Source organism: Ursus maritimus, unplaced genomic scaffold (genome assembly GCF_017311325.1).
Source record: "Ursus maritimus isolate PB19 unplaced genomic scaffold, ASM1731132v1 scaffold_26, whole genome shotgun sequence".
Lineage (NCBI taxonomy): Eukaryota > Metazoa > Chordata > Mammalia > Carnivora > Ursidae > Ursus > Ursus maritimus.
This window is the reverse complement of record NW_024425119.1, coordinates 26,105,940-26,129,745: the sequence shown is the minus strand read 5'-3', so window position 1 is coordinate 26,129,745 and position 23,806 is coordinate 26,105,940. Positions and strand designations below refer to the sequence as shown.

The window sequence follows — 23,806 nt, the reverse complement described above, 5'->3', positions numbered from 1 at the left end:
AGGATTGAAGCAGCATTTAGTTCTGTGAGTTTTCTTTTAGCCTCATACATCCCAAACTGGGTACTGGAATGGCCAGCAACCAGGAAACAATAACCCCAAGAAAAGCCCTTCCTCTCTAGCCAAAGGACCACGGTAGGGGCAACTCAGCAGAACAAAAAACTTGTAGATAACAAATGGCCTGATGACAGCTGAACCCCATGGAAAAAAATATGACCCCACATCCATCTCTGTGAGCCAAGGCCAAAGTGCTAAGCCCAGACTTCCATCCTGACCAGCTGTAGGGAGGGTTCCCATCCCACCCCTGCTGCCCTCTGGGCGATAGCAGAGAAAACCAAGTTGGGAGGCATTTGTTAGACCTGAGTACCCACCCAGACATAAGGAGGCTCTCTCTCCTTCCTTTCCTGTGTCAGAAAAAGCCGAGCGGGGAGTCACAACTTTTACAACCATTCAGAGGTAACAAGGCTTCCCCACTCCATGTTATTAGTACAAGCACATGAGGGAGAGCAACGAAGTGTCTCTCCTCCTGCCAAGCAGGGTGGTATCAGCCAACGCTGATGGGGGGCCTGAGATACCACTTTTCCCCAGGATTAAGGAGGCACCCTTTCGACCCAGAAAGTCAAAGGCTGCACCTGACATTAACAAAGTGACGTCTACCTTCTCCCAACTGTGCAGTGTCAGGAGACACGTTAAAATATCAGACTTAATCAAGATCCAAGGAGTCATATGAAATACCCAAAATGCATAGGATGTAACTAAAACTACTCATCACACCAAGACTCAGAAAAACCTCAACTTGAATAAGTAAAGACCATAAACAGACAGCAATAAGTTGACACCGACGTTAAGATTATTTGAGGAGGAGTTTAAGGTGACTACCATAAAATTGCTTAAATAAGTAATGATGAACATGATTAAAACATGAGGGGAAAAAAAAGTTTCAGCAAAGAAATAGAAGATATAAAGAACCAAGCAGGTGCCTGGGTGGCTCAGTTGGTTAAGTGTCTGCCTTCAGCTCAGGTCATGATCCCAGGGTCCTGGGATCCAGCCCTGCATCGGGCTCCCTGCTCAGTGGGGAGGCTGCTTCTCCCTCTGCTCCTCCCCCCTGCTCCTACTCACTCCCTCTTTCTCTCTTTCTCTCTTGCAAAAATAAATAAAATCTTATTAAAAAAAAAGAACAAAATAGAAATTTTAAAACTGAAAAATACAAAATGAATAAATAGCAAAGAACTGACTCAAAAGCAGAATCAGTAAACTCAAGATAGAACAATAAAAATTATTCAGACTGAACAGCAGGAAGAAAACAGCCTGAAGAAAAAATGTACGGAACAAGGACCTACAGAACTATAATAACAACAACAAAAAGCATTGCTGAATGGCATGCTTGCCTTTTAGTTCAGTATGGCTATGAGACCTCCTAGTACATTTTTCTATCATTTATCTGGCCAAGGTGATAAAATAAGTCAGTTTACCCTTTTATTCACGTGGTATAAAAAGGAGACAGACCCTTCTTGGAGTGGAAGCAAAATTATCTGAAAAAAAGTTTTCTTTGGAAGTATTGCTTCCTACAAAAGATCTTTTTAAATTGAATATGAGTTTTGAAGACTCAACTTGTTACTCTTGTATTATCACTGTTAATAGTACAAGCAGTACGACAACCATGATCATGTCACTTGGATTTATATTGGTCCTTACTATGAAAAGCTCAAAGTGTATGTGAAGTCTTAGATGGCATCTCAAGTATGTTCTCATTAACAGCCTGAGAAACTGAAACTGAATTTGCAAAGGTGTATGTCTCACTAAAGGGTGCAGAATAAGTCACTCATTACGGGCAGAAAAAAAATAAAGTTCTATATAAAGTTCTATCAGTATTCAGTATCGCATCTTCTAATAAACACTACAGTTCCAAGTATGGGGCTGTTAAGTGTGGCTGTACGCAACATAATTAGCCTTTGGGAAACAGGTTGCATTATATGAGTGAATTCATTCATTCCAGAATATTAAGTGAGCCCATATTATATGCCAGATATGGCCCTAGGCACTGGGAAAGAAAGCTCGTAATTTCATAAAAATTACATTCTGGTGGGAGAAAACAAAAAATAACCAAATTAAAACAAAGTAACAGGTGAATAAATGCTATGAGGAAGAGGAAAAAAGCAAGGGAAGGTAGGAAATGCTAAGCATTTACATAGTGTCTTATTTTCTAATGCAAGGTCAAGGAAAGCATCCGTAAGAAGGTAGCATTTGAGCAGGTATTTGAAGGAAGCTAGGGTTCAGTGAGAGTTGTTAGAAGTATATTATTCAGAAAGTTAAAATGTGACTCATGTAAATATAAACTGAACATATGCCAAAGATTTATTCTACTCATTTATTAATAAATGAATAACCTATGTTAAGACTGAAGGAAGCAGATGTTAAGACTGGTTTAAAGAGCATTTGAAGATACATACATATATATATATGATATATATCATATATATATATATATAAAATTTAAATAATGGTGTGTTAAACAAAGAGCACGAGGTTGGAGACAAAACTGGCCAATGTCCTACAGGGCAATAAAGAGTATTTCTGAGGTTATCTTTTCTAACAGAAATGACTTAATGTCTCTTCTGGGAAAAAAAATAATTAACATGTAATGTCAATATATCTGAGACTTACAACCAATAGCAAACAGTGAGTAAAATAAAGTACATTCTCCTGAATAATCCAAAGTCCATTAAACAATATCCCCATAAGACACTGAAAGAACACAGCTCACCCATTCCCTTATTTTCAAGTCTTTCTTTTTTCTTTTCTTTTTCTTTTTTTTTTTTTTTAAAGATTTTATTTATTTATTTTGACAGAGAGAGACAGCCAGCGAGAGAGGGAACACAAGCAGGGGGAGTGGGAGAGGAAGAAGCAGGCTCCCAGCAGAGAAGCCTGATGTGGGGCTCGATCCCAGAATGCTGGGATCATGCCCTGAGCCGAAGGCAGACGCTTAATGACTGCGTCACCCAGGCGCCCCGCTTTGTTCTTTTTTGACAGGGCTTTGCGGATAGAAGAGCATTCCAGTCAGAGAGACTGTGAATGAATCACAAACCATCTCCCTCCACTCACCACTCCAACAGCCAAGGAATGCCCTCCCTGAGACAGACTCAACGCATTCACCTGGACCTTATTAAGTAAGACGTTTGGTGTAAGTAAATAGCTGGAAAAATTGGAGAAGTCAGAAGATTTACATTGGAAGGAGACCGAGAATTGAGGTCGGGAAATGATTTGATTTACATTTTTAAAAACATTACCTGCTGAAATAAAAACTCATTAGGGAGAAGAGCAAGGGTAGAGGTTAGAAGACCACTTAGGAGACCATTAAACCAATCTAGACAAAAAAACAAGTCAATATATAGTTTGTCAGATGTAAAAAGTGCTATGGAGAAAAACAAAACAGAGTATAGGAAGGTTGACAGGGATGTCAGCATTGTCTGGAAAGGTCTTCTCTGATAAGGTGATATTTGCACAGGGATTTGAATGATATAAAAAAGAAACCATGCAGAGAATTGAGGGAAGAGTGTTCCAGACAGGGATAAGGCAAAATGACTGAGGAGAAAAGGCAGGGAAACGATGGGGAGAGGGGATAAAAGAGAATGCAGTGCCTTGCAAACCATCTTAAGGACTTACTTGGCTTTTAATTTGGGTGAGATGAGAAGCCATGAAGGTTTCAGAGCAGAGAAAGGACATGATCAGCTTTAAGTATTAGATCACAGTAGCTGCGATGGGGAGAATGGTCTGTAAGTGGGCAATGACAGAAGCAAAAAGATCAGTTAGAAGATCCTTTAGTATTCCAAGGGAGAAATAAGGATGGCTTAGAATGGGGGGGTAGCAGTGACCCTAAGGACAAACAATCAAAAGCTGGACATTTTGAAGGTAGAGCTAACAAGCTGTGATAAAGGAACAGACATGGGATAAACGTGGGTATCAGCCTTAGCAAGTGGAAATACAGAGCTGCCATTTATTGGGATGGGAAAGACTGCAGAAGAAACAAGTTTATTAAGGAAATTCAGGGAGAAGAGGAGAAGACATTGATTACAATTTATGAAAAAGGTTAAATATCTCACTTTGGAAGTTACAGTACTCCAAACTCTTCAAATGTAATCACAGTAAGAAAAATCAGAGTAACAATTTCTAAGTTTTATCCATTAGAAACAATATCTTTCACCAAACTGAGTCTCAACTAACCCTCATTGCTTCTCACAGATACACACTTTTCAAAACGGCATTTATCATTAATTTCATCCATTGTTGGTCAACATTTTACATATTGAAGAAAACATCTGATCCTTCATAAAGTATTTATTAAACACTTTTGAAATTATATTACATGCTTCCACAAAAAGGCCCACATATTAAATTTTAAATTCATGGGGTTTACCTGAAGTTCTTTGTATCTATCTTGAAAAGAAATGGCCTCTTGCTCTTTTTCCTTAAGGAAATCTTTTTCTAAGACACTATGCTTCTCCATCAATGATTCCACATCCTAAAAGAAAAATCCAAGCATAGATTTTATAATATTTAATGGCATCAAATATATTCAGTTTTTTCAATGAACACACCAGAAAATATTCGGTAAGGAAAGAACTTACAGGAAGTATGGTTTAAAGCTCAACATTATTACAGATTGTATGCCCCACTCTCATTTCCAGACCTGTGTTAACACTGATACACCACTAAAATTATTCACACCAATAAATGAATAGCATCGAAACTGACTGCAATCAGCACAAACCATCTCTACATATCAAAGTAAATAAAAATAAATCGGAAGAAGAGCATTAGAGGAAAAAAATTTGGTAGGAAATATTCATATCTTTAAAAGTACGTATCTAAGACTAGCCGTTGCTTATCAAAGACTTCTAAGTGATAAACTCTTAAAACTAATTTAAATCTATAGCCAAGGAAGACAGCATCTCCTTCCACTCATGAGTTTTTAATCAGAGATTGGGATTATATCAAATTTTGAGTCTATGCAATTCAAACATTTATTTTTTAGGCAAATGTAAATATACCTTTTTAATTCTCTGTTTTTCTTCTTCAGAAACTTTGAGTTTCATCTCCAGACTTGAAATTTTCTGCTGAAGCTGTATGTTTGATACATTGGCTCCAGGATCCTCAGAATCATCCACAAGAGCAATTGTTCCATTACTTTTCTCATCATTTAAACCCAATGGAAAAAGTGAGATATCCAGATGAGTGTGTGTTGATTGCTGAATCTAAACCACATTAAAAAAAAAAAAAAATACACAAGAGGGGAAAGTTTACACTGTACCAATAATGAAAACATCCAAAGGGCACCAGAAACCACATTTGGAAATTAAGTTGTAGCAAAGGTTCTGAAATTATTTCACCCTTTAAGTAAATCAACAGAAGACCTCAAACTGTTACAACAACCTGATCTGTGCAGCTAAGAAACAAAATTCCCTCTAAAGTCTAAAGCATTTATTATTTTGCAAGCAAAGCACTAAAAAACTTAAAACATTTTCTTATGCTTGAAAGCATATAATTAAGTATAGACACATCTGATACTCATCAGTTCTTAAATTTATACAAACATCCAGAATTTGTATATTTTTTAAATTGTAAATCAGATTTGAAATGTATTAATAACCACTAATTGATCATCAATCCTCTCTAGTAAAGGTAACAGGTGACTCAAGATTTGTGTACTGTACTTTGGATATCTGGACTAATTGCACCATCTAGGCCAATGCCTGGATCAACAAATATTTGAAAGAATAAACCCTATGACTACTATCTTTTTGGTTTTTACTCTAAAATTGAAATGAACACTCCAATACCTAAAAAAAAAATAGGGTAAGCTTCCCTGAAAAGATAAATAATTATTTTTTTGTTATTATTTTTTCTTTTGATGTTTTGAAAATTTGAAATGCAAACCAAAGTCAATTTTAATAAATGATAATTTTAACTGTAATTTGGTAACTATGGCTACTTAAATACTTTGCAGTTATGCCACAAAACAAACATATTATTCAGTTTTTTCAATTCTAGATATTAGCCTCAAAGTTAAAATATCTACAAAAATATTTTTCAGAAAAATAAGTAAAAAAAAAAAATCAGAAAAGCTTCATTTAAACCAGCCTATAATTGTTTTAAGTATGTAAACTCCTTATAAAAATACACTTGCCTTTACCTGTGCTTTAGGAACAGTTTGAGTGACAATGCTGTTTTCTGCGTGTGTATTCTCTGGTGATGAAATGATGGGCTCAGAAGAGAGGCAGCCAACTGAAGTAGAGTGGTCATGGTCCAGTATAATCTCAGGAGAAGCTGGAGAAAGATGGACTCCAGATACTATAAATAAATAAATAAATAAATAAATAAATAAATAAATAAACAAACAAATAAAAATACATAAATAGATAAATAGATAAACGAATGAATGAATGAATGAATGAATAAATAAATAAATAAATAAATAAATAAATAAATAAATAAAGGATTATCCAAAAGAAAGTCAAGAACAGGTCGAAAGGAAGAAAAACAGCAGAGAGAAGGGAGGAGAAAAGGGTAAGGGAAGCAAAAGCAATGAAATAAAATGAATATTCTATGACCATTCCTCAGGGACCATTATCTAAAATCTAAAACTAGTATTTCTAAATTTAATATGACATTTCCACATGAGACCCAGGCAATGAAACAATTTAATAATGTCTTAGTGTTTACATAACACATTACCATAAGCAGTGCATTTCCAACTGAAAGTATTCAAATATATTATCCATCTATTCAGTTAAGAAAAAGCACTAGCATGCCTACTAATGCCCAGCACAAGCACTAAGCCTGAAGAAGATAAAGTGAGCAAGACAGATGCATTCATGTACTCAGTAACCTTATGACCCAGTAGGCAAGTCAAATCAATTAAATATGTATTATAATAACCTGAGCTAAGAGGAAGAATAGTTACTTTAAAACAGCTAATCCAGGGCGCCTGGGTGGCTCTATCAGTTAACTGTCTGACTCTTGATTTCAGCTAGGATCATGATCTCAGGGTTGTGAGATCAACCGCCAGATCCAGTTCAGCGCTCTGCAGGTAGTCTGCTTGAAATTCTCTCTCTCCTTCTCCTTCTGTCCCTACCCCCCTAACCACGCTTGCTCTCTCTCTCTCTCAAATAAATAAATAAAATCTTTAAAAAAATAAAATACAATAAAATAGCTAACCCAACTGCCTCTGTGTTAACTACTTTTATAACAGGCAAAAGAACTTTCATGTTAAAATCAATTTTAGTTCACTGAATTGTTTCCATAAAAAAGTAATGTTGAAGTAGAATCCTGTAATTAGTCTGACAACAAAATATTATTAGATTTTGATTAGGTTCAAATACAAAGGTCATGAAAAGAAAGCTGACTGCCAAGATGAAATAAGACAAAAATACTGATAAGGGCAAAATAAAAAGATTATATGTATTATTACTATATTTTCAAAACTCTTTCTAAAAACTCAAATGTATTTGAATTATGTGTTTTAAAGTTTAAGGAGAGTAACTAAATCGTTCTTAGCAGTAATCCATTTATATGTTTTGACTTTCTAAATTATAAAGACCTTTATTCCACATTGGCATCAGTAGCAACGTCAGCGAAGTTCTACCATAAATTCTGGAAGGCAGCTCACAATGGAAATTGCATTTTTCCCTAAAGAAAGACATTTTTAAGGTCATTAGGTATTTAAAAACTAAGGAATATATCAATTTCTAATTGGCACCGTATGGGATCATTCAATTATCCTACATACACTATTATTATGTCGCAATACTGAGTTTTTAAGATACTGTGTGCCACACTGGACAAGGTATTCTACCTTGTCCCACAGGCATTTCACTATTTTAACTAAAATACAGAAAACTGGAATTTCAATTCATGTTTGTACTTGATATATCTTTTCCAGAAATTATTTTTTCTAATCTTCACTATTCTGTATGCTAACATATTTCTCTAAAATGTCAAAATAGTCTAACTTCTAATTCTGAATTATAATTTATAATAAAAATATTCCTAATGAACTTTTAAAGGCATGAAAATAAGTACTATAGTACAGTAAGAGGGAATACAGCCCTGTAATTAACAGCATAGACTCTAGAACGATATTGTCATACCAGGTGTAAAACAACTGGCAAGTTTAACTTCCTTTTGTTTTCTTGCCTTTAAAATCGGCATAGACTTGCTGATGAGACTTAAATTGACTAAAATATATAAAATGTTTAGCACTGCGCTGATATCATTTTCATTATTATTTCAAAGATCATTAAAATTTGTTGGACAATTATGTTTATTTCTGAGCATACAGGGTGTGTGTGACTATGATCCTGGGTTCAAGAAACTCTTAAAAATATCATTCTGATCTGGGGTGCCTGGGTGGCTCAGTCAGTTGAGCATATGCCTTCAGCTCGGGTCATGATCCCAGGGTGCTGGGATTGAGCCCCGCATTGGGCTCCCTGCTCAGCGCGGAGTCTGCTTCTCCCTCTCCCTCTGCCCCTCTCCTTGCCTATATGTTCTCTCTCACTCTCTCTCTCTCAAATAAATAAAAATCTTTAAAAAAAATACCATTCTGATCTAATACCTGAACATTTTAACACCTCTTTAGGTCACTTATATTTATAGCCATAATCTAAGACATCATATTGTCCCAAGTTAAATTCCCATCCTATAACATTAAATGGTCAGGTGTATCACATCAGGAAAAGAAGGAAAAGTAGCTAGAATAACGGGAGGGAGGGAATGTGGGAGGAAAGAAAGGTAAGAAACACATAAGGGGAAGAGAAAGGGAGACGTTGAGGGAGGAAAGTAGGAAGGGGGGACCTCACACTTGTGACACAACTTCACATTTACACCAGCTACCAACACCCTATCACACCTTCCCTTTATAACCAAATTTCTTGTCTCCAAATGATTTGTTTCCATTTTTTTTTCTTCCTCTCCCACCCCTCATCACTCTACTGGACCCATCATTTAAGATACTAATTTTTCTTTCACCTACTATTAATCAAATGAATACTGTTTACTTGATCATTCTTGAGTTCTCAGGAGCACTTGCTACTAGTGACCCTCCCTGTTCCTGAACCTCTTCCTTTGGCACCTGAAATACCATTATCTCCTAGATTTCCTCCTAATAGTTTGACTATTTTGTCCTTGTTTCCCTTCAGATTCTTTCTCCACTCAATCTTTTTTTTTTTTTTTAAAGATTTTATTTATTTATTTATTTGACAGAGACAGAGACAGAGACAGCCAGTGAGAGAGGGAACACAAGCAGGTGGAGTGGGAGAGGAAGAAGCAGGCTCCCAGCGGAGGAGCCTGATGTGGGGCTCGATCCCAGATCGCCGGGATCACGCCCTGAGCCGAAGGCAGACGCTTAACCGCTGTGCCACCCAGGCGCCCCTCTCCACTCAATCTTAAGTTTCATTGTTCCCTATACCCTCCGACCTTCCCAATGTTCACATTATTACCACTTTGAAAACCCATTATTTGGATTATGACCTGTAAGCTAATGACACATAAATTCATATCTCTAAGCACAAACCACATGCAGACCTCCAGATCCATATACTCAACTATCAGACAGTTCCATTTACCTGTCCAGTAGCTAAGTCAAACTTACCCATTATCTTACATAAAGCTGCTTTGCTTCATGTTTTCCATCTTAGTTAACAGTACCTCAAAGAACTATTTGCCCAAGCCAGAAATGATACCATTAAGTGCCAACCTCACTCCAGTCATACTGTGTTACGAACAGTTCTAATTATGCCATACTGTTCAATACCTCTGTGACCTCATAATATACTGTTTAAGTAAAAGTCATAGCTGTGGAGTCAAAAAATGGATTCAAATTTAAACAATAACAGTTTATTCATTATGCAGCCTTGGACAACTTACATTAACCCCTCTAAGCCATTGTTTCTTCTTCTGAAAATGGGGAAATAATGTGTAGCTCGAAACAAAGCTATAGAGCTTAACTCAGATAATGTATATACTCACTTCACTGTACCAGATAGGTACATGGTAAATATTCAGTAAATGGAAGTTGCCACTGAAATTATCGTTTGACATATGATATCACTGAATGTCAATGATATCAATTTGACAATGATATCATTGAATGTCAACATTCAAAACAAGCTTATTCAGGAATCTTCACCTGTTCCATTACCACCTATCCACAACATAATTTAAATGTCCCCCTATCAACATGTGAAAGAATTTCTAAGAAATAATTATAATAAAACATTATAAATAATGTTGTATAAATTGATCAGAGATCCAAATATTTAAAAAATGAGACCATATAAGTATTAACAGAAACTATGAGTAAGTTCTTCTTTACCTGGGGTGTAAGAAAGGGCTTTTTAGCCATAACTCGATTCCAGATACCAAAAAAAAAAAAAAATTGACAAAAATTCCAATATGTAAGATATAATTATCCCCTCGACTAGCCAAGAAAATACAACTCTTAAAGTTTCAAACTGCTACAGTATTCTTTGGTCTACAAAAAGCTGACTAGTATCAGGCTTCATGTCGAAAATCTTTCAAAGATCTAGTGCACCCAACAGCACCATTTTCCACATAAAAAGTCGAATTTTTTTTAAGTAGAAATCTACAAAATTTTGTTTCTTTGGGTATTTTGTTTGCTTGCTTTTAAATCCTAAGCAAGAGTACAGACACAACTTGCTTCATTTTCGATGTGAAATCCTTGGTTTTCTAAAACAGAGAATTGCAATACATACACTCTTCTATAGCTATAAAGCTAATCAAAAGTGCAGTGAATGGCAGTTCTGCATCTTTCACTTTGTAACGGTAACCAGCAAAGTCACTGGGCATATCATTTTTCATTGACAGACCTCTTCTAAAACACAAAAAAGCCCTCTACGTCAGAACACTGCATAAGCAAAGGAAGACCAAGTTTCCAAATAGTATGCAATTTTTTTCCAGTAATTTTGCCTGTGGTCAACTCTGTTTTGTTTACATAAGCATAATAACTCTTGTAAAGTCTAAACAAGAAACAGGTGTAAATACTCACGCACTTTTAACTATACCCAAAGAAATCTGTTAATCTCCGCTGATGGTTAATAATTCACAAGGAGAACACCAATAAAATGATAAACTTTTTTACAACTTTTAACTTAAAAAATATTTTCGGACCTTAATTTTCATTCAGACATTCTTTTATCCAACCCAAGCCCCTCCTTTTCACCATCTTTTCATCTCACAGAGGCTGGTGATTACCTTTTATAAACTGTCATCTCACTGAAATCCTCTGATATCCTAATTTATTTTCAAGTTTATGTATGAACCCCCTACTTCTGGTTCAGGGCTCATTGCTGAGACTTTGAACTTCACTCATGTAAAGAAATCACTCAGTTATGGAAAACAAAAATTATGCAAAAATTAAGAAAGATCTAAATAGTATATCTAAATATGAAGGTTTGTTAGCAAATATAAAATAAGTGGATAGGTTGGCTTTTTCTAAGTGGCAGAAAACAGGATTAAATCAGTGTTTAGAAAAGTACTACCTCTATCCAAGAAGGTTCTCTCCAAGAAATGTCCCTTGATTTATTATTTAATGGACTGCAAGATATTACCAAGGATATCTAGGTCAGACACTTAAGGAGAAAAATATAATAGCTTACAAAAGGCTAAGATACAGGAACACAAGGAAAAGGAATGGTCATTTCTTAATAAAAGAGGGATTACATAATTGATTACATTCCTACCAATTTAGTCATTTTTAATTAGTCTCCAGAGTATCCTATAAATACAGGCTCCACCTCTCCTTGCCTCTTTGAGGAATAATGGTGTGTTCCTAAGAGCTATTTTGGCAACACCATATATCGCAAATCGTAATAAGTAACTTTAAGAATTATGCAGATGACTAAAAAAACTATGTTTTAACTTATAAAAGTGACATACAGAGACAGAATCCTCATAATCCATCAATAGAATGGTCAACACAAATTCATACCACATAAATACAATTTTTTGACCAGGGAAATCGAAAAATAATCTATTTAAATCCCCCCTACTTCTTCATTATCATTGCAGGAAGAAAATCCCACAGCATCCAAGAAATAAATAAAAATAAAAACAGAAACACACTAACAAAATGAAGACAGAATTATCTAATGACTCTAATAACTGAAAAACATGGAAGAAATATCTCAGAACCATAAATATATCTTTAAGCCAAGTTACTGAGATTTTTTTTTCTTTCAACTTGTGCTCACACAAGGTGACCAAACATAGGCAAAAAATTCTAAACAATTTCCAAAGAGGAGGGAAAAAACAAATCACGACTTAAGTTAAAGCAATATATTAAACTGATATGATGAGGAAGTTTTTGGCTTCCCAGTCTATGGAAGCGGGTCCTTAAGAGCTTCTTTTAGAAACCAAAAGCAAAGGCAACAAAAGCAAAAATAAACAAGTGAGACTAACCTACAAAGCTTCTGTACAGCAAGGAAAACCATCAACAAAATCACAAGACAACCTACCAAATGGGAGAAAATATTTGCAAATCATGTATCTGATAAGGGGTAATAACCAAAAAATATAAAGAACTCCTACAACTCAACAGGAAAAAAACCAAACCACCCATTTTAAAATGGACAGAGAATCTGAATATACATTTTTCCAAAGGAAATATACAGCTGCCCAACAGAGATCAAAGGTACTCAACACTGGAAATGCAAATGTAAACCACAGTGATGTATCACTTCATGCCTCGAATAAGCAGTAATATTAGAATGGCTATTACCAAAAAGATAAGAAATAACAAGTGTTGGTAAGTATGAACAAAAGGGAACCCTTGGGCACTGCTAGCAGGAATGTAAATTGATACACCTCCTATGGAAAACAGTAGGGAGGTTCCCAAAAACATTAAAAACAGAACTACCACATGACCCAGCAAATCCACTTCTGGGTATTTATCCAAAAAACACAAAATACTCATTTGAAAAGATATATGCACCCCCATGTTCACTGCAACATTATTTACAATAGCCAGGATATGGAAACAATCTAAATGTCTGTCAATGGATGAAAGGATGAATGGATAAAGAAAATGTGATGTGTGTGTGTGTATATGTGTGTGTGTTCGTGTACATATATAAGGCAATATTATCCACCCATAAAAATGAAGGAAATCTTGCCTTTTGTGACAACATGGATGAATCTTGAGGACATTATGCTAAGTAAAATAACTAGACAGAGAATGTCAATACCATATGATTTCACATGTACGTGAAAAGGAAAAAACAAAAAAGTTAATAGATACAGAGAACAAATGGTGGCTGCCAGGGGTGGGGGGTAAAGTGAAAAGGTACAAATTTCCAGTTACAAAAAAAAATAAATCATAGGGATGTCATGTACAGCACAGTGACTAATAATACTGAATTGCACATTTGCAAGTTGCTAATAGATCTTAAAAAAATATTCATCATCAGTAAAAAAAATAAGTAATCATATATGAATGTTAACTAAATATAGTGATCATTCTGCAATACTCAGGAATACCTCATTTTATTGAGCTTTGCTTTATTTCACTTTGCTGATACTGCATTTCTTACAAATTAAAGGTCCATGGCATCACTGAAGCAAGCATGTCTATGGATGCCATTTCCCAACAGCATTCACTCATTTCATGTCTCTGTGATACATTTCGGTAATTCTCACAATGTTTAAACTTTTTCATTATTATATTTGTCATAGTCATCTGTGGTCAGTGATCTGCAGTGTTACCACTGTAATTGTTTTGGAGCACCACAAATCATGCCCATATGAGACAACAAATTTAATTGATAAATGTTGTATGTTCTGACTGCTTCACCAACCAGCCAGTCCCCCATCTTTCTCCCTCGCCTCAGGCCTCCCTATTCCCTGAGACACAACAATACTGAAAGCTGGCCAATTAATAACCCTACAATGACCTCTAAGTGTTCAAGCGAAAGGAACAGTTGTACATCTCTCACCTTAAATAGAAAGCTAGAAGTGATTAAGCTTAGGAAGGCATGTCGAAAGCTGAGACAGGCTGAAAGCTAGGCTTCTTGCACCAAATAATTAACCAAGTTGTAAATGCAAAGAAAAATTTTCTTAAAGGAAATTAAGTGCTTTAGCATGAACGCATGAGTGATAAGAAAGCAAAACAGCCTTATTGCTGAAATGGGAAAAGCTGCAGTGGTCTGGGGAGAAGATCAAACCAATCACAACATTCCCTTAAGCCAAAGTCTAATCCAGAGCAGGGCCCTAACTTTTCAATTCTCTGTAGGATGAGAGAAGTGAAAAAGCTGCAGAAGAAAAGTGTGAAGCTAGCAGAGGTCAGTTCATGAAGTTTCAGGAAAGAAGGCATTTCCAGGGCGTCTGGGTGGCTCAGTTGTTAAGTGTCTACCTTCAGCTCAGGGCGTGATCCCGGAGTCCTGGGATCGAGCCCCACATCAGGCTCCTCCGCTGGGAGCCTGCTTCTTCCTCTCCCGCTCCCCCTGCCTGTGTTCCCTCTCTCACTGGTTGTCTCTCTCTGTGTCAAATAAATAAATAAAATCTTAAAAAAAAAAAAAAAAAGCAGCCATTTCCCTGATATGAAAGTGCAAAGTAAAGCAGCAAGTGTTGATGTAGAAGCTACAGCAGGTTACCCAGAAGATTTGGTAAGATAATGAATGAAAGTGGCTATACTAAACAAGAGATTTTCATTGTAGATGAAACAGCCTTCTATTGGAAGGGATGCCATCTGGGACTTTCATAGCTAGAGAGAAGTCCACGCCAGGCTTCAAAGCTTCAAAGGACAGGCTGACTGTCTTATCAGGAGCTAATGCAGCTGGTGACTTGAAGCCAATGCCCATTTACCATTCCAAAAATCCTAGGGCCCTTAAGAATTATGCTAAATCTACCCTCCCTGCGGGCTATTCTATCAATGAAACAACAAAGCCTAGATGACAGCATGTCTGTTTAGAACATGGTTTACTGAATATTTAGAGCCCACTGTGGAGACCTACTGCTCAGAAAAAAAAGATTCCTTTCAAAATATTACTGCTCATTGACAATGGATCTCGTCAGCCAAGAACTTTGATAGACTTGTACAATGAGATTCATGCTGTATTCATGCCTGCCAGCAATATCCGTTCTGCAGCCCACGGATCAAGGAGTAATTCTGACTTTCCAGTCTTCTTATTTAAGAAATACACTGCATAAGGCTATAGTTGCCACAGATAGTGATTCCTCTGATGGATCTGGGCAGAGCTAATTGAAAACGTTCTGGAAAGGACTGACCATTCCAAATGCCATTTGTGATCCATGGGAAGAGGTCAAAATATCAACATTAATAGTTTGGAAGAAATTGATTCTAACCCTCATGGATGACTGTGAGGGGTTCAAGATTTCAGTGGAGGAAGTAACTGTAGGTCTGGAGGGAATAGCCAGAAAATTAGAATTAGAAGTGGAGCCTGAAGCTGTGACTGAATTTCTCCAATCTCATGATAAAACTTGAATGAATGAGGAGTTGTTTCTTACTGATGAGCACAGGAAGTGGTTTTTTAAGATGGAATTTACTTCTGATGAAATACTGTGAAAACTGTTGAAATGACAAGAAAGGATTTAGAATATTACATCAATTTAGCTGATAAATCAGTAGCAGGGTCTGAAAGGACTGACTCCAATTCTGAAAAAAGTTCTTTGAGTAAAATGCTATCAAACAGCCCTGCATGCTACAAAGAATTGGTTCTTGAAATGAAGAATCAATTGATGCAGCAAACTTTATTGTTACATTATTTTAAGAAATTGCCACAGCCATCCCAACCTTCAGCAACTAAAACCCTGATCAGTCATCAGCCGTGAACACTGAGGCAAAACCTTCTACTAGCAAAACAATGAAATATGATCAGCTGAAAGCTCAAATGATGGTTAGCATTTTTTAGCATTAAAGATTTATTAATTAAGGTATGTACATTTCTTAGACATAATGCAATTGCACACTTAACAGAGTACAGTATAGTACAAACATAACTTTTATATGCACTGGCAAACCAAAAAATTCATTTGACTCTTTATTGCAGTATCCACTTTATTGTGGTGGTCTGGAACTGAATCCACTGTATCTCCAAGGTGTGTTTGCATATAAATATCAAATTATTATGTTGTGCATGCACCTGGCACAATATGCTTAATGCCAATTATACATATACAACTTTTTAAACTCATTACAACATGATGAGATACTTAAGGGAAAAAAGTGCTTGTGCTCTTTTCAGGACTCCTTTATTCACCTAATTCACTTACTCAAAATACAATTGTAGAGTTACAATTAAAATCATGACGGTGAAAGATCTGCAATCTTTTACATTAGAAAATTTACCCTGAGAATCTCACAGTAGTATTAAAATAATAGAAAATAAATAAATAAGTCCTTATCCAGAGTACTTAGTGGTTAGATATTATGGAAAGACCTCCCATTGTCTGCAGAGTTAGTATCACTGTTGGAGCATTAAAATAAAAAACCAGTGTGCCACACATAAATGGTGTTTAATAAGCCAATTTACTCTAGAGAACTTATTTAAACATTTCTTGGAAATATTTTAAGTATAACGTAAAAGGGTATTATCCCAATAAAGGGTAAAATTCGATTCTCGTAGAGATATAAAGGGAATACATGGGAAAGATTGTATTCTATTCATACAATGAGAGAACCAGGCAAATGTTATAATCAGCTGAAGAAAAAGTCAAAATAGCACAAATTTATGGTGAGTAAGGAATGTTAAAATGAATTGCAATGGGAGTGAAATTGGTCTTTTTTCCCAAAGGAGAGAAGGAAGTCAATCAAAACTGCACTAGACATCACAGAATATTCATATTCATCAGTTACTACAACACATAAAGAGCTGTAAAATGTAAAACAGCTGAAGGTCAGTAAACAGGGCTAGAATCTGCTAACCTTGAAACCTCTGCTCAGTGTTCAAAATGCATAGTGTTATTTGAAAACTTTTTTTTCTATATAACCAAAAAGAATAGCTCAAATTTCTGTTAAGCTATGTGAAATGAAGAAAGGAGAGAGAACCACCACTGACTGAATATATAGTTTGCACCAGACATTATAAAAAATAACTCATGTGTGTCAACCAATTTGATCCTTACCAAAACTACCATTTATAAATGAAGAACCTAAGATGCAAGGTTTATCTCTTCTGTTTGCAGGGATGAGGAAAAACTGACTGACAATCACTATTTCTATAGATAGACATTAAGTACAAAAAGGTATAATGACAAAGGGTAAAAGCAGGGAGTGTTAGAAAAGTCCAGACAACCTAATCTGCATCAAGGCATCCTCAAAAGCTATCTGAGTAAGGTATATTTTTACCAAGAAAACAAAGTTTTAGTATTCCACATATAGCAACAAATATGTGCTTAGAAAATACCCTAAAATACCCAAAAATTTTGGGAGAAATCCCTGCATCAGAAATAAATTTGCTACCACCAAAAGAAAAAAAAAAAAAGGGAGGGAGAAAGAAAGAGAGAAAGAAAGAAAAGGTTTGGGACAAGACATCTGTTAGCTAATTGAAAACTATGAGGAGAGATGACCTATGAATTAAAGGGTTAGCTATGTTGAGAATAGACTGTAGTAGGCAAGGGCAGAAGATATAATCTGTTTAGCACGGTTTTTCAGTAAACCAGTCAAGAGATAATGGTGACTCAAACCAGGATGATAAGTGTGGAAGCTCTAAAAAGTGACAAAACACTGTATGTATTTTGAAAGGATAGGTAACAAGATTCCCTGACAGACTGGATGTAGCATAAAAGAGGAAAAAGTAGAATCAAGGATGACTCCAGCATTTTGATTAAGCGAATGAAAGGATGCGGCTGTCAATAACTAAAATGGGAAAGGCTGCTGGTGGAAAAGGTTAGGGGAGAAAAAGGAGGAGTTCAGATCTGGACTTCGCAATATCCACATGAAGGTCTTTTATTTCCACCTGGACACTTGGACTCTTAAAACTACCCTGGACCAAAAGGGGTATCAGATTCATTTATAATATATAGGATAGAAACACAGCATAAAACAATGTCAAAAGTTTCTCTTTCATAAGAAAAGTTTTAACAGCAATAAAAGGGCTTAGTCTCTTCCCTCAACCCAAGTCCCAGCTCATGTGCAAGTAGAGAAGATCCTCACAGGTGAGGATGAGGCCCATCTTGGCTTAGAAGCCAGCTACAAGCTCCTTTAGAGTCGGTATCTCTTAAAACAACCTTATGGACACTGCTACCAGGGTCTCAAAACAGACATATTTAGTTACAAGAAAGAAAGTCCCAAACTATGCCTTCCAACCAAGTGTATACAGCTCATTCACAGAGGTCCTAGACAAGACATAATTAATTTATCAGGGTCATTTTTTATCCATGAGCACTACTGCCTGGTAACAAGGATGACATTCCACTTCATCATGTTTCCAGGGAAAGAAAACCAGAAAGTCTAATCCAAAAGATGTATCTTTTGAGAAGGACATGTTAATTCAGAATGTCTAAGAGACATCTGAGTGAAAACAGTGGGCAACCTATAGATTATATGAATCTAAAGATGGTAAAGACTTTAATCTATTAACAATAGTAATCTTGGAAAGAAACAAACAATTGAAACAATAACATGCAGCTTGACTACTTCTAAAAAAGAGAAATTATCAAAATGTGCCTCTATAATGTCTCAGCGCACCTGGCGGTCTCAGTCAGTTAAGCACCCGACTCTTGATTTTGGCTCAGTTCACGATCTCAGGATTGTGAGATTGAGCCCCACCTCAGGCTCTGTGCTCAACAGAGTCTGCTTCCATCTCCCTCTTCCTCTGCACCTCCCCGCTCCTCTGTCTCTAAAATAAATAAATAAATCTTTTAAATAAATAAAGTGTCCCCACCCAGTATACAACAAAAAAAAGTTTATTTTACCCTACAGAGACATATCATTGCCAATAAACAAACATTAATTTCCATGAAACAATGTAGGTTATATAATATACGTGTATATGCATGTGTGTGTATTCACACTTAATCTTCAGAATACTTCTTCTGAGCAGGTATTATTACTATTTTATAGACGAGCAAACAAGTACTGGAAAGGATACTTTAACTTGGCCAAGGTCACAGAGCTTCGTATTAGTACTTTCTAGGCAAAGGGAAGAGCATATGAACACTATGTGTCAACTACGCTCAAAGAAAAAAAAAAAAAAAAAACAGAGTTGGAGACACTAAACTGCAGAATGCGTTTCAGGGACAGCAAGTTCTACAGCATAACTGAAAAGTAACAAGCTCAAAAGAAATACAGTAATTACAGAGGTCCCAGTCAACTAGCTGAACAAATTTAGAAAAAGAGAGAGAGACTTAAGAATAACAGTTATCTGGCTAGTACACCTGGTTGAATGGTGATTTTATTAAGTGAGAAAAGAAATATTAGAAGAGTGCAGGATTGAAAGCAGTAGGAAAGGAGGTAAGTTTTAGTTATGTTGACTTTAACTTACGTAAGGAACCAGCCAGATAGAAAGAGCCAGAGGGCAGTTGAAAATTTAAGTCTGAAGCTCTAAAGAAGGGCCAAAGTAAAAGCATGAATCTAAAAATACTCAAATAAAAGATTTCACCAGTGAAAAAAGAAAAGGGTCAAGGACAAAACACTAGTAAACAACGATTTTTAAGAGAAAGGGAGAAAAAGGATGATAGTAAAGTGAAGAATGCAAAAGGAAGAATTAGAGAAGTAGGAAAAAAAACAGAGGTATGCACTGTCATAACCATCAACCTAAAAGAGGGCAGCTGACAGTATAAAATGCCACAGGTAAAACAAAACAGTAACTAATAGAAAACTCATTTCCATATTTGGCGGGAATTGAGGGGGTTGAAAAAGTGACTGAGGAAAGCTCAGTGGAGAAAGAGACATTTAAACCAAACCTTGAAAGAAGGGTTTGACTTGAAGCAATGGAGACTATTTCAGCTGGAGAACAAAAGGAAAACTAAGAAGCAGAGAGGCAGGAACCCACTGGGAAAAATTTGCTGGGAAGAGCAAGTAATTTCAGTTTTACTGGACCACTGGTATGTCAAGGGTAACAGTGAGTGAAAAGTCAACACAGGCTATCAACAGATAAGAGTGGATTTTGAAAGTGAGATAAAAGAGCTTACGGGTTTTGAACTCTATTATATAAAGACTATTCTGGAAACCATGTACAGGATGAATTAGGAGAAAAGGGGCCAGTTAAGATAGTATTTGTAATAATTCAGATGAGATGTGATATAAATCTGAATTAGTTTGATACAGAAGTGTAAACAAAGATGGGGCAGGGTGGCTGATGCACTAAACAGAAGAACTGACCAACAGTACCAACCAATGCAATTTATTCAGCTTTTGCTAAAGCTAAACAACTGGATTAACCAAAAGCCAACGCCATTTCAAGACAAAGCATTTGATACACCAAAAATGACTAACCCCACTGAAAAGAAAATCTGTAACTTAATTGGCATAGCATCTATAGAATTCATGATATTAGAAATTCCCTTTATCACAATAAGTCATTTATAAATCTCTTAAATGTTTAATTACTTTAAAAAAGATGAGTTTGTAGCTTTTTCTTCTTAAAGTATATTTGAACATAAGGTCATTTCAGTTCCAAAACATTTAATTTTAACGTCCACCTTACTACATAGTTTTATGTAAAAATGTTTATATTTTTTACCAAACCTGTAAATAGATCACTATAAGCATGGGCTAATGAAATATGGCTTCAGTTAGCTCTTAGGAAAACTAATAGCACATCTCTGAAAGTTAATTTACCCTAAATCTTAGCAGATAAGTAAATATAATTATAAAATTAAAAATCTAAAATCAAAAAGGTGAAATTTCTCTAAATTGCCTATGTAGTAACTATATATTAACCCATAAAATACATAAATTTCAACAGACAAATGAAGAAAAGTTTACAGTATGAATCCTATTACATTAGATTTTTTTTGTAATCTATAAGAAGTCTTAACTAATATTCGCAATAAGCAAAACAATTAAGAGCTTTTCCAAACTAAATTTAACCAGTTAAACATTTATACTTCCGGACGTAGAAAAACACTGTGCTTCTATGAAGACTTTAAAATTCAGTTGCCCCAAGAAACTGGGAGACTAATTCAGACTCAAAAACCTAAGAGACTGACTAAGCACTCTGAATAAGGCAAAAATTACAACTATCCATCGAGCCCAACTGTTTACCGCCTTCATGGGCAGAAACATAAAGTCTGAACTACTTTTCAGAAGTAAACAATTCTTCTTATTTAGATCCTTCCCATCGAGAGAAAAAAGACAACTAATTATTTTTGTTACACACTGTGAAGTATAATTGTCTATTTAGTTCACTTTAACCATAAAAGAACCCAGGAAATAAATATACTTTTTTGATTTACACCCAATGAATCCAAAATGACATCAGATTTAAACTCTAAACAGTACTACCATAACCAACAACAATGCCTTTTCTTTCTGAAGAAATGTAACTCAAAAACTATAAGAATTATATATGTATAATATTCAGTTAGTGTAAAGATACCAAATGTTCTCAAAGATAATGAAGAATATAAATGTATGACTTACATATTTCATGGATGTAAGAAAAAAAGACTTTTACTATAAGCACATTTGACATCATCATATTTCATTAAGCCACAGCAAATATATTAGTGACAGTACAAAACCTAAGTACATTAAAATAGACAATGTATTTGTAGTACACACATAGTAATTATCAGAATCCAGCAAACAAGAGCCTATAAGCTTAATTTTTCATGTCAGTATTTTTTTTTTTACTTTAAAGTAAATTAATGAAAACCAGCTATCAAGAAGCAGAATATATAGGTAAAGAAGTTTTTTTTTATTAAAAAAAAAAATCCTAAAACTTCTGTTTCCAAAAGTATAAGAGGTTATGTACCTGGCTAACCCATCCACAGAAAGCAATTGAAAATATGGAGTAATATTTTTTAAAAAATCAACTGAGGATCTTGCAAAACAGAAATACTTAGGCAAAAACCAAGTAAACTATGTAACAAAAAGAGATAAGCAAGTTTTTGCCTTGGAGACTTTTGCCAAGCTTGTAAACCTCAGCTTTGTTTCCAAGACCTCAGAGACACAGGGGACAAAAGTAAAGTTCAGGGCCCACTGAAGGGCCCTCTCCCACAAATCTGGGACCTCAAAGGACTATATCCTCCTGTTAAGAGTGAATTCAAAATAATGTACCCATTCCTGAACACAAGAAAGAAAATAGCCTGTATCTAACAATACAATGGATCAGGGAAAGGAGAGAACAGAAGGCAAGGGGAAGAAGAGAAAGAAGAGGAGAATGGAAAAAGAAGAGGAAGAGGAAGAGAAGGGAAGAAAGATCAAAAGAGGAGAGAAAAGGGGAAAAAATGGGAAAGGAAAAGAGAGAGAGGCAGAGGAAGAGGAAGATGGGAGAGAGAAAGAGAAAGAAAAAAGAAATTATAAACTCATGGGTAGGTTTTACATCAGCTTAGGCAATAATGAACAAAGAAGTAGTGCAAATGAAAGATGTATCTGTAACTGCTCGGACTGTAGCAATCTGTAGACTGTAGATAGTTTCACTAATCAGAACAAGGACAAGCATTTCCAAACAAGTATATACTGAGAGTTTGCCACCAAGTTCCCCGTCTATGGAAAATTCCCAAAGATTAACTTCAAGCAGAAGGAACGTGATTTGTGATGCAGAGTCTAAGTTGCAAGAAGAAATAATGAAAAAAATGGTAAATACGCAGATCAAGCCAATATACTTTGTCTACATAAAACACTACTGATAATAACAATGCCTTGTGGAATTAAATACATCTATCTCTCTACCTATATGTAGATAGATAGATTTAATATAAATATACATATGCAGAATCTTGGGAATAGATATATGAAAAATACTTGCCAACAATAGTATAATGAATAATTACTGAAGTTCAGATGTTCCACTGTCCTTATATTTTTCAAAAGGAAGATAAAGATACTAATTTGCTTCAGGCTTTAGTAAGTTAAGAATGCTTGTTAACATTTCTAGAGAAACCACCAAAAGAAGCAAAGCAGAGTTCATAATTTCCAAACTGAAAGAGCAGGGGAAAAAGGAAATAAGAAAATCAATTCAAAAAAGGTAAAAAAGAACAAGAAACAGAAAACGGCAGTACAAATAGAAAGCCAAAACTACAATAGTGGAAAAAAAGAACCACATACGGACATCAGTAATTACATTAAAACATAAAGGGACCAAATATTCCAATCCAAAAACAAGGACTGTGTCAGACTGGGTAAACAAACAAAATCTGGCTTTGAGCTCTTTATGAATGATATATCTAAAAAACATAAGGATACAAAAACGCTGAAAAATGTAAGAATAGAAAAAGAAATACCAGTTGAATTCTAATCAAATAAAGCTTCTATATCTATATCGGACAAAGTGGGTTTGGGGGACAAAACAATTCTAGAGATATAAAAAAATCACTACATAATGATAAAAAGTTCAATACACCAAAAAGATATTGGATATATGAATGTACCTAGTAATGTAATCTCAAGATAGACAAAGCAAAAAGTTACACGACCTCAACAAGAAGTTTATAATTCCACCATCCTAAGAGATTATAATATTTGTATAATTTAATTTTATATAAAATATGTATATTCTGCAATTGTGAAACTAGTATCTATACAGGTCCAGTGCAGCAATGCTTCCTAAATGCTAATGTGCATAAGCATCACCTGGGGATCTTGTTAAAATGCAGATTCTGGAATGGTAGG

At 35.4% G+C, this 23,806-nt stretch overlaps 1 protein-coding gene across 6 annotated transcripts in view; it reads right to left on the bottom strand.

Annotated features, from left to right (window-relative positions):
* Nucleotides 1–23,806, bottom strand: part of CCDC91 (coiled-coil domain containing 91) — a 313,500-nt gene that overhangs the window by 204,598 nt on the left and 85,096 nt on the right. For 2 of the 6 annotated variants that reach the window (XM_040642281.1, XM_040642283.1), the window contains exons 4-6: nucleotides 6,182–6,345; nucleotides 5,046–5,249; nucleotides 4,412–4,516 (exon numbers count right to left, since the gene is read on the bottom strand). In XM_040642281.1, the coding sequence (XP_040498215.1) occupies nucleotides 4,412–4,516; nucleotides 5,046–5,249; nucleotides 6,182–6,345 (473 nt within the window). Of the gene's footprint in view, nucleotides 1–4,411; nucleotides 4,517–5,045; nucleotides 5,250–6,181; nucleotides 6,346–7,594; nucleotides 7,684–23,806 lie in introns of all 6 variants that reach the window. The other 4 variants (XM_040642282.1, XM_040642284.1, XM_008712308.2 and 1 more) reach the window with 3 other exon arrangements.